The sequence below is a fragment of the Scyliorhinus torazame genome, chromosome 8 (genome assembly GCF_047496885.1).
Source record: "Scyliorhinus torazame isolate Kashiwa2021f chromosome 8, sScyTor2.1, whole genome shotgun sequence".
Taxonomy (NCBI): domain Eukaryota; kingdom Metazoa; phylum Chordata; class Chondrichthyes; order Carcharhiniformes; family Scyliorhinidae; genus Scyliorhinus; species Scyliorhinus torazame.
In genome coordinates, this window is record NC_092714.1 from 217625134 (window position 1) to 217637422 (window position 12289).

At 43.3% G+C, this 12289-nt stretch overlaps 1 protein-coding gene across 3 annotated transcripts in view; it reads left to right on the forward strand.

The window, feature by feature from the left end:
• LOC140428374 (cadherin-4-like) overlaps positions 1–12289 on the forward strand; it is a 1038564-nt gene that overhangs the window by 380966 nt on the left and 645309 nt on the right. The window contains exon 1 of one of the 3 annotated variants that reach the window (XM_072514765.1): positions 6951–7066. The exons of the other annotated variants lie outside the window; for them this stretch is intronic. Coding sequence (XP_072370866.1) covers positions 6964–7066 — 103 coding nt within the window. The 5' untranslated portion in view covers positions 6951–6963. Of the gene's footprint in view, positions 1–6950; positions 7067–12289 lie in introns of those variants that run through there. 3 annotated transcript variants of the gene reach the window in all.

Below are 12289 nucleotides of genomic sequence, written 5' to 3' on the forward strand. Positions count from 1 at the left end.
AGCTTCAGGCTCCTCCATTTCCTTGAATGGAAAATCAGAAGATGCATTATCCATAATGTATTCATACCCAAATTAATTTTGGTGATTCTGAAGATGGTACAGCCCCCCCCCCCCCTCCCCCCCCACACCACCCAGCCTGACAGTAAGTCAGTCTTGCTCAGATTCTGACTCGAACTTATCAACTCTGGGTGTAAATCTTTTTTGTGGTTAGTTACCAGCTCAGAAAAATTGCCTCTGCAATTTCAGCATCTTTAATCAAGGTGCAACATTTAAACTTTTTTTTAGAGCACCCAATTCTTTTTTCCAATTAAGGGGCAATTTAATGTGGCCAATTCGCCTACCCTGCACATCTTATTGGGTTGTGAGTGTGAAACCCACGCAGGCATGGGAGAATGTGCAAGTTCCATACGGACAATGACCCAGGGCCGCATCGAACCCAGGTCCTCAGCGCCGTAGGCAGCAGTGCTAACTACTGCGCCACCGTGCTTCCTCAAGATGCAACATTTTAAGTTAAATGATGAGTGTCTGAAACCTGGTTATGTTCATTTATTTAGAAAATCCTTGGAGTACATAAAATGTCAAGAGGAAGATCATCTCTCATTTAAAAATTCCTGAAGAAGAAGAATGTCCTAAAAGTGTCTCATTTTTCATTTACTGTGCAGTCTTTTTGCAATATTTGTATATCATGGAATGGAATAAACATTGAACCAGAACTTTGTAATCTATTTAGAGAAGCACGTGCACGAATTGACGCAGCTCTTAGTTATTTCAAATGATGAGGGATAGATTGCGGAATTTGCAAAGTGTTTGACATAGGTGGTCTTGGACACAATATCGGATTAGGACATTCAATAACCAATCAAAGAGCCAGTGTAAGAGTGAGTTGCAAAGAATAACAGGAGGACATTCTTTCCTCATGAATTTCTTGGAGCTCTTCAAGGAAATTATGCGCATTATTAAAATTCTGTAGATTTAATACATTTTGATTTCAGCAAGGTTTTTAATATTGTGCCAACTGGTAGAATGTTATGAAGCAGAAGTGTAAGTTTGGGAAATTGATTGCCACGTGGCTCAAGGGTGTTTGTGACTAGAGCTATGTCAGTCTGGCAAGAGGACACGAGTAGAATGTGCTAAGGATCAGCACTTGGACTATTGTTCTTTGTAGTGTGAAGCTTGAGACAGAAATGAAATGAAGTATGTTGATGACAATAAATACCGGAGAGAATCAAATGTTAGCGACGCAATAGAACAAATAGGAAGATCTGGATAAACAGATCATATTCGCATTCAATGTACACAAATGCAAAGTGACGAAGGAATGGTAAATAAACAGAGGGAAAATAAACTGTAGAACAGTCATATGGATTTGAAATGTTAACTCCGTTTCTCTCGCCACAGACTTCGCCAGGCATGTTGAATTCAACCAGCATTTTCTGTTTTTATAAAATAAATAGCTCTTGACTATAGACACAACTTGGAAAAAGGATGTTCAGGTATTGGTGAATACCCCAATGAAATCAACCAAGTGTACGTCCGTAAAATAAAAGGATGTATAGCCAAAAAGATAAGCATAGAGCTCAGGCTGTTATGTCTCTCCTGTACAGTCTCACCTGTGATACTATGTACAGAGTTTGTTGCTGTACGACAGCATGGATATTTATGCATTAGTGGTTATTCAGAGAAGGGAAGCTCAGTTGAGGAATACAGGTTACAGGAAGAGGGTGAAGAGTCTATGATTTATTTTGGAGAATAAAAGGCTCGAGATGTTATTAAATATTCAAGACTGTTCAGAGAAAAAATAAATTCTGTGGGGGAAAAATAAGAACAAACCTGCAAAGGCATTTTAGATTTAGTGTGGAAGGTTGGATGGCATTTGTGTAGAGGAGAGATTTACTGGTTATTTAAATGAAGCTACAGTGGTCTGAGGAGGAATGTTTTTACCTGGTATCACAAAGTAACATCTGCGGCAGGGTGTACTACTCTAATCCGGAATCTTCATCAAACAGTAGGTACAGTATGATATAGGATGCTCCATTGACTTTGCCTCTTGCAATCTGATATATACTGGAGTAGTTTTTTTTGATCCTCACCACCTGGATAGTAATCTGGTTGAAGGCATAGTTTCATTTATTTCAATACAACGAAAATTGGGCTAGTTCTATAATGGGTGGACTATCCACACCTGGCCAGTAATCTGGCAGAGGTGAAAATTAAAATGTAGCGCAGTGTTTCAATTAAAGCTACATGAGTGTGCCCAGTAGTTGCTCAGGTGTACTAAAGAACCAAAGCCTTTTGTAAAATCCACAGGGGCAGTTCTGCAGTGTCAGCAACATGCGGCGTTCATATGAGCAACCTTGTGAGAAATTCCGTCATTAATTATGACTCGTGGAAAATCACAGGCTGGACACACATGCCATTTCTTGGGCAAACCACTTCCCCTCAGTAGAACAGGATGGTAGAACTGGCCCTTTTATGTACAGATCCTGGTCAACTTTGCAGAATTTATATTTCTAATAACTCATCATTATATGAAGTGAGAAAACCATTTTTCTTGCATTCCTAGAAGCTGAAGAGAAAATTAAACTCCTTAAAATATGGACCTTCAGCCCAATTCACTGGCTACATTACCTGAATAACTGTGCAGAAAGTAAACCATTTTTACCTTTTTCTTACTTTTGATAATGTGCAAGCATCTAAGAGGTAGGATTAGTTGGAATTAGTATCTTTGGGCCACAAAGTGACAAGAATAAGTTTTAAAATTTTATTGGCATCTTCTGCACAGTTTGAGAATGCAATAATTTTATTATCTCATTTTTATTCAGAATATCTCATGGTAATAGATGCAAATATCAGTGCCATTATGTGATGGAGGAATAATTTGATGAAGGAGGCACGTTGGCACAGTGGTTAGTACTATTGCCTCACAACACCAGAGATCCTAGCTCGATCCCAGCCTTGGATGACTGTGTGGAGTTTGCACGTTCTCCCCATGTCTGCATGGGTTTCCTCCCACAGTCCAAAGATGTGCAGGTTAGGTGGGGTTACGAGGATAGGGCAGGGAAGCGGGCCCTGATAGGGTGCTCATTCTAAGGATCGGTGCAGACTCGATGGGCCATATGGCCTCCTTCTGCACTGTCGGGATTCCATGAATATACCAGCTTGTGTAAGGGCATTCTTGTTGATTCCCTTTTTTCAACTTTTTAAAGTTTTGCTGTTATCGTTGTGATCCATGGATGCTTAATGGACATGTATCTTTACATTGAGCACTTGAAACGAGAAACTCAAAAGTTACAACATAGTACACAGTGCTAGCTTTGGACGGAAAAATTCAGTCTTTTTGGCACCCGTGAGATTGGTGGGACTCGGTTCGATTGATTGGCTGGTGGCCATGAATTGGCCAAAAGGACATATTCTGCAAGTTAACTGGCTGCGATTGGGTACTGCCTGATTGGGATGCTGTTCAGAGAGCCAGGGGAAAGACAGTTGAAGTCCTGGTCACTTAGAGGAAAGGTCCTGCTCTCTCTGTCTCCCTTATTTTTCTCTATAAAACCTGTATAGCTGCTGTATTTCTGAAACTGCAGAGACCTGAATGCATCCACAGTGAAAACTATTACAGACTGGAAACTGAAATCCCAAACTATGGTCTGGATTGAAGGAAGGTATGCTAGAAACATTCATCTGAAACAAAGACTTTTATCTTTTTACTTTCATTACTATTTTTACACTCTCTTCCCCCCCCCCCCTCTGTTTTTCTGTCTTGTGGGTGTACAGGGTGGGGCAAGTTTAAGTTGGGGGGGTTAGGAATTGGATAATAGTTAACCTGTTGTATATGCTGCGTATTTAATCATAGTTATTGTTATTAATAAACGTAATTGTGTTTACGTTTACAAACCTGGTGATTGTAGTTATTGGGTAGCTAAGGGCTAAAGACTTTGGGTGTTTCCTAAGAATTCATTATTAATTTCAATTGTGTTGTCACTCCAGGTCAAGTGGGCTGGAATTTACCGCGCACGAGCCCAGGGGGGGAATAACATCTGTCTTTTATTGTCAGCAAGTTTATTCTACACAGTAACAGAATCATAGAAACACTACAGTGCAGAAGGAGGCCATTGGGCCCATCGAGTCTGCACTAACCATCCAAAGGAGCACCTCTCCCAGGCCCATTCTCCCGCTCACCCAGCCCTATCCCCTGTAACCTCACCATCCCTGGACACTAAGGGAAAATTTAGCAGCACCCAACTGCACATCCTTTGAACTGTGGAAGGAAACCAGAGCACCCGGAATTAACACACACAGACATAAGGAGGATGTGCAAACTTTGCACAATCACCCAAGGCCAGAATTGAACACAAGTCCCTGATGCTGTGAGGTAGCAGTGCCACGCTGCCACCCCCATAGTGGTAGCGATACAAACACCTTATGGTTTCCTCATGCCAACTGTTCTGGCTGAGTTAATTTATACTCTTTTGAAGGTGAAACCAACAATCAACACCTGTCTTTAATAAGGCAATTAGCTAAACGATGTAATTTCCAAAGCATACACTAATACATTGACAGATTGCACTCTCTCTTTTAAATTAAGTCTTTAGGGGCAGCAAGGTGGCGCAGTTGGTTAGTACTGCGCTGAGGTCCCAGGTTCGAACCCGATTCGGGGTCACTGTCTCTGTGGAGAGTGCACATTTTTCCTGTGTTTGCGTGGGTTTCGCCCCCACAACCCAAAGATGAGCAAGCTAGGTGGATTAGCCACGCTAAATTGCCCCTTAATTGGGAAAAATGAATTGGGTACTCTGAATTTAAAAGAAAAAAAAATTGAATCTTTAGAAACAAAAGAAATTAGAGAACACTTTTTTCTTAATCCAAACAAATGGAAACAAAGTTATGTGCTTTAACATTATTGGTCCCACATTCCCATTACCATATTTATCTATACACACATAATTACAAAGCAAAAATTAATTTTGCATTTTGTTATTAAAACGCATGACATCCCTCTTCCATTACACTTAGCAATTTATTGGAACAGGCATTTCTTTTCGTAAAACTGACTGATATTTGGAGGCCTGTGGCAATCCATTGTATCTTAGCAATGTCCCTTCATTCTTTTATGCTGCTAGGTCTATTCTTACTATTTTCAGCAACATTTCTTGTTGAATGGACATTGTCCCACAGGAATAGTTTATCAACATGACACTCTATTGTCAGATTTTTCTCACCTTGCCCCTTGTACAATATTTCTGTCAGTATATTGGAGAAGTAGAGCCCTATATCTATTACTTCAACAAATGGCAGGGGTTCTGCAGCTAAGGTGCTTTTCACTACCCTGTTAATTTTTTGGTTTCCTAAGCCAAACGGCAACATATTTCATTCTTTCCCACCACAACTATTATGAACCCTGTGGTGCTCAAATATCCATCCGGAAGATTGTCACACAAAGGATTGCTTGAAAGTAACCAATCTCAGATCATAGAATCATAGAATTTACAGTGCAGAAGGAGGCCATTTGGCCTATCGAGTCTCCACCAGCCCTTGGAAAGAGCACTCTACTTAAGCCTACACCTTCACCCTGTCTCCGTAATCCCACCTAACCTTTTGGACACTAAGGGCAATTTAGCAAGGCCAATCCGCCTAACTTGCACATCTTTGGACAGTGGAGGGAAACCGGAGCACCTGGAGGAAACCCACACAGACACGGGGAGAAAGTGCAAACTCCACACAGACAGTAACCCAAGGCCGGAAGTGAACCTGGGACTCTGGAGCTGTGAGGCAGCAGTGCTAACCACTGTGTTACCGTGCCGCCCGAGGTTCATCCAAGGCTGAGAGCTTGTGTGCATTTTTCCAAGTTTAATTTCTTCCACATTTTGTACTGTGGCATGCCTCATCATGGTACTCACCTCCAACACGTCATGACTGACAATATGAGTGCATAATCAGTTCAATTATCCAAACAAACTTCTCAATTAATTGGTTACTTCCTTGGACGCTGGCTCCTCTTTTTGTGATGGTCTGACACAATTTATTGGGATGTGACTAACATTTTCTGGATAGGATTGTTGGTTCAATGTCAATCCTGACTTGTTTGGCTTAATGCTTAAACCTATGTATTTAAAAGCCCCTGAAGCCTGGCTTCCAACCCTCGTCTTGATTTTATTGATCCCCATTGTTCAAATTCCACAGAACCTACTCATGGAAAATCATCCACATGCACGATAATCATTCCTGCTCGTGTCTCCTTGCGAATGTACGCACCCTGCACAAACGCTGCTTTTATATCAATGATCTACACTCCCAGCAATAATTTGCCAAAATGGCCAAAAAACATCTTCAAGCTCACTTTCCTACAGTACGGAAGTTCACTCTGATATCTTGATCCCCAAGTGTATGTGGCGCCAGGAAACACCTTTTCAGAGCATATCCACTGTGTGACAAGGTTGCCTGTCCCCTGTCTGAAATTGCAGTGTATACTACAAATTCTTTCCAACATTCCAGCTCTGTTTGTTTTGACTCTTTTATCAGCTTTCCTTCCAATTTATTAGCAGCAACTAAAATTTCTCAAACACAAGGGGCTGGATTCTCCGATTCTGAGGCTATGTGCCCACTCCGGTATGGGAAAGGTGAAAGAATGGCATAAAACAGCCATCGATCCTCTGTTTGGCTGGAGGTTAGCTTGCCGGCAGCGTGGAGCACCAGGCTCTAGCTGCCGATACGGCCCGTAGAATTGTCGGGCCCGTGACTGCGCATGCGCACGGTGGCGACCTGCAGAGCCGCGCCATGTTACATGGTGACGGCCGCTCGCGGACCCGGCCCGCGAGATAGTCCTCCCGTTTGGCCGGCTCGCACGCCTTGGACCAGCCCCCCACAGTACCCCCAGCCCCTGATAAAGTCCCCCCTGCCCACGGATCAGCCCTCCCTCAACTGTGGCGGCATTGAACTGAGTCCCCAGCCGCCACGCCAACTTCCTGACGGATGATGCCACACGCGACCGACTCCGTTGGGAACTCGGCCGGTCCGGGGCATAGCGTCGGGGGGGCAGGCCTCAGGCAATGTCCCGAGGCCGTCAATACGTCGGGTGAGTACGCCGCTTTGTGGGGAGCGGAGCATCGCGAAAGCGGCGCCGCCCCCGATTTGGTCGGAAACTTTGAATCTCCGGCCAATCGTTGAACGCGACTTCGGCGTTGGCGACCGGAGAATCCAGCCCAAAGGCTTCCCCTTTTAGTGATATTCCTACTTTGTTCTGTAGTTCTTTTTCTGGTCAAGCTATGACTTCTATTCACCTCCTTCTGTCTTCCTGGATCACTGCTACTTTCCTGCATCTGATTAGAGTCCTGTCTGCAATTCTGAAATCTTTTCCTTGTATCACAACCTCTTTCTGGATCACTGTCAGAACTTATACTGCGCTTTCTGGCTTTCCACATTTGTACCTCTTTTTGCCAATCCACAGGCTTTATCTCCTGACCTTCATCATGCACATTTAGCCAATGTTTATATTTACCAATCGCCTTCCCTACTCTTCCAGTGATGGTGGAATTCCTCCACACACTCGCCCATTCTTTCAGGTACATTATCTTGGTTCCCACTTTTTGTAGTTGTCCTTTTGAATAAATAGCCTTAACCTGCACTTCATTGTTACTTTGTTCATCGTCAATCAATTCTTTATTTGCCATAGTCGGTTCCTCATAATTGCCCATTATGTGCATATGTGAAGTGCGCAGTGCCTCTTCACTCTGTCTTGTTCTGAATCTGTAAAGGTATCAGCAGTGCCAATTAGCTTTGAAGAATAAACCCTAACAGATTAATTCCCGTGTTGTACAATTACTACTTTTCCTTCACTGTCTATCACTGTGCTGGAGCCTTTCCATTCTTTCAGCCCTTCTCTTTTGTTACATACCAGTCTCCTTGTCTAAACCGTATTTCCATTGTCGGTGCTGTAATTCTCGCTGGATTTTCTCTGAAACCTCAGCTTTAATGAAAGCCTTTCTGCTTTCATGCAAAACATTCAGATGAGTGGAAAGAGTAGAGCTAATACTAGTCCCTTTGAGCAGGGGGAGCATCTGATAGCACTGAAGGCAAGTTTGGATTCCAATTGGTACAGACTATTCCCCAACCATTTGCAAAGAGTTCTTTCATGCCAATGCCGGCACACTTTGCAATTTACAATCTGGTTGGTCAGCCAATCTTTTATGTGACATGTCATCGATCGCTGCATGGTTTCCCTTCTATCGACTATGATGTTCAAATTTTTGCTTGCTGCAAAATTCCTCATTGGCAAATTCCCCAGCATTATCTGTCAGAAACATTGCAGGTCTCCCGAAGCCTGTTCTCACCCATTTCTCCATAACTTTAATGACATGTATTGCAATGGATAAACTAATTTGGTCACCATATCTATAAAGTGCAGTAGAAAATTACCCTTTCCTAGTCCCATATAAGTCCATTGCCTCTGCACCATTAAATTTCCTGGCTAGCATCAAGGTGACAACAGGCCAACGTCTGCTGATATTTTATACAAATTTCACGCTGAGTCGTGATTTTCTCAATAAAGTCATTGTGTTCTTGATCAATCCCTCCAGCATCTCACAGCAAAGCCTTGCATGTTTGTGTCTCCGGGTGTTAAAACTGTCTATGCAACTTCCAAATGATCTTTGTATCCACCAGATTCTTATTCCCAGAAGATAACAAGACTTCATGAATTCTTTGAGACATTTCTGGCTTCCTTAATGGCAAGCAGTAATAGCCTTACCTAGTAAAATATAGATCCACAGCTTTCCTAAACATGATCGCTCTGACATTTTTCATGTCTAGTGTCATCTGTGCTACCTTCATCGAAGATCTGCCTATCAGGAGAGGTATGTCGCTAGAAACTACATCTGTACTGATCAAAACATTGATCCCAGGTATCCTGAAAGGGAGGACTACCCTTTTGGAAGACGTTGGCGTGCTGTCATCTCCAAACTTGGAGCACGTAGAGCTTTCATGTTCCTTGACCTTCCATCAATCTGCCTCATCAAGCCACTCCAGGTAGCAGTTAAGCCAATCCACCTCACACACTGTGGAAGTGCACCGGCTATCTAAAACTGCACACTTGAATTGATCAGCCATGAAAATACTCATCAATGGATTCAAACTCTCAGTGACCTGCAGAATTCCTTCATGGCTGTCCCCATCATTATTTTCAGCCACCCAAATCTCTGCTGTGTGCATTATTTCAAAAACGTGATTCGACTCGCTGTGGGCAACGCATTGCATAATGATACTTGGAATCACATCGGTAACATCAATTAACTATTACTGATGCATTTCTTGGGTTTAAACATCTGTGGTTGCCATTCCAGACCTACTTCTTGCCTCAACTCTCAAAATTGGTTAAAAGTACAGCCATCTTCAGACCACCTGTGAATAACCCATCTCTGTACTGAAATATGTTTCGAATGTTTTGTCGATCTCAAAACTTGGCAATAATTGAATATTCCATCTTTTGCTTCAGCACAGAGTTTCCTATATTCAATAGGGTAGCAGCTGGGATATACTGTCCTCCCAGAATTTTTCAGGGCAGCAGCCATTGGATGGAAAATTGAGACTTTATTTCAGAACTGAGCCCCTGTCAATGCTAAAAGTCCATTGGCATGGGACGTGTGTGCAGAATCCAGCAACTGAAATGCCAATACAGCCTCAGGATGTCAAGCTCAAATTTCATCAGTCTCTTACACCATCTGCCAAAGTCCATGATATATTCCTCCATGGACAGTTCATCTGTTTTCTTAAATCTATCAGAGGCTGACCAGGCTTCACATGCTTCCAATAACTCATTGATCCAAAAGTTGTAACAGAAGGTCCTGTCCCTCTTCATTACCCAAATCATTCATGTTCCACTCTGAAATCACTTTACCAGCAAAGAGTAAAATTAGGAGTAATGTTAAATCTAAAGCCATACCTTGCTTCTTTTTGGGTAATGAAGTAACCTGTATCTACATCTCAGCTTCAGTTAGCTCATATGGCCCTGTTTCTGAGAAAATTGGTGAATAATCAAACCCTGATGTTTTGCATCTTCCTTCTGCCATTCTGTAACCTAAGTTTGTCAACAGCGATCTACTTCTTTTCCTGCAGAGGGTGATGGCAAAAACCTTCTTTTGGAGCAACCAACCACCAAGGCTTAATGTTTACCCTCTGCTACCATGCTAATGTGATGCTAGTGTATGATGGAAGAATAATACAGCAGTTTGTATTTTACCATAAGCAAGCTTATTGTACATCAAGCTCAGTAGAGGTACAAATTCCTTATGGTTCCCCTACACCAGCTGTTCTGACTGTGTCCATTTATACTCTTTTGGAGGTTGAGCCAATAATCATCACATGTCTTTGATAAATAAATTAGCTTAACAATATAATGGCCAAAACATACATTTAATGTTGCATTGACAATGGATTATTAATGGAAATATGTGGCTTTTTAAAATGGATGGTTTAATGGCAATTTGGTAATAAAACTCTGTTAAAGGAGAGCTATAGGGCCCGATTCTCCCATGCCGTGCCGTGTGGGAGAATCGCCGTTCGCGTCATTTTTTCCCGCGGCGCCGCGATTCTCCGAGGAGCAGAGAATCGGCGCCATTTGTGCAGGTGCGTTTGGTGCGGCGCCGGTCACGGGCCGCTGTCCGGGGCAGGGCCGCTGATTCTCTGGCCCGGATGGGCCGAGCGGTAGCGCGGAAACGGCAGAGTCCCGCCGGTGCCGTTCACCCCTGCTCGCAGCCGGCGGGAACTCTGCGCGTAGGGTCGGGGGGCGGCCTGTGGGCCGGGGAAAAGCGCTCCTTCACCGTGGGGGCCCTCCGATGGGGTCTGGCGGGCGATCGGGGCCCACCGATCGGCGGGCCGACCTCTCCAGCCCCGGCCCTATTTTATTACGCGGCCGGCCCCTGAACCCTCACGCCATGTTGCGTCGGGGCCGGCCGCTGAGGAAGTCCCCCGCGCATTCGCGGATTGGCGCGGCCCAATTGAGCATGCGCGGGTTGGCGTGGCGCCCATTTGGCGCCGGGATGGGAGGCTGGAGCGACGTGAACCGCTCCAGTGCCGTGCTGGCCCCCAGTGGGGGGCCAGCACGACGGCGTCCACGACGGCACGAACGCTCTGTCTCCATTTCGGAGAATCGCGCCCCAAGTATTTTCAGTCTTGGCTGTCTCCACAGGTCACTATCCTAGGTAGCAAAGTCTAAATCGAAGAATTGCTCTTATTATCATCAGCAGCAAAATGGCTCTTAATTTGTTAATAAGTAGCTCAAAATTTTCAGTCTTGTCCAAAGAGGCATGAGAGTGGTCGGTGTCAAAATAATGCAAAGTAACTCATTGATTCAAAACATGGTGATATTTCTGAAGTTTGGACAGAATATAGGAAGCTTTGATCTGGATGTAACCACATGATATATGATATGGGAATGATGATAGTGGTACCAGTGGAGATTTTACAATTGTCAGGCATTCATCTTGAATGATACAAAGCCCAGGAAATGAATAATTTTGTCATGGACCTGAAGAATGTGTGCTTTCATATTGGGAGCTTAGAGTCCATATCAGCACTCTCATATAAGTGGCTACTTTCTCAGACTTCAGGACATATTTTTACAAGTTTGTGAATTAGTAGATCAGCAGAGATCCGTTTTAAAATTTTATTGAACCATAATTCACTATCTATAATCTGCGAGAGAAATTAGGCTTGTAAACTGAACAGAATATGTCTTTCATAGATATTTTCAATATCACTCGATATTATTAACATAGCTAGCCCTATGTTCTTGTTATATCTTGTATAATTAGGGTTTTATTCCTTTAACTTGATCTCCATGCCATCTTGTGTGGACCAGCGTTGCAAATATATCTCATAATACAGTGGCCATGGGAAACACTGCTTTACCGAAATGCCTATTCAATATGGCCAAACACATAAAAGGAATAATTTCTCCCATTTGTTGGAATATTGTTTTCTGTGACTGAACCACATTCAAAAAATGAGGAAGACTATATTTAGGCTGGGTTATCTGATGATTATGATTATGGCATGGGTTAAGCCTTGACAAAAAAACCTTTGGAGCTCAGATACCTTTCCTGATCAAATGAACTTAAAATGATGCAGCAGGGGGCATGATGTGCCATGATAACCTAATTCTGGTCTTAGGTCTAGATTTTGCAATGGCACAAATGGTGGTGGAGACCAAAAATCAGAAGTCCAGCCCTCAAATTCGGCACCTGCCATTTTTGCAGCGACTGTAATAGGCCTAGTTTGGGATCTGTACATACGTATTTCACGG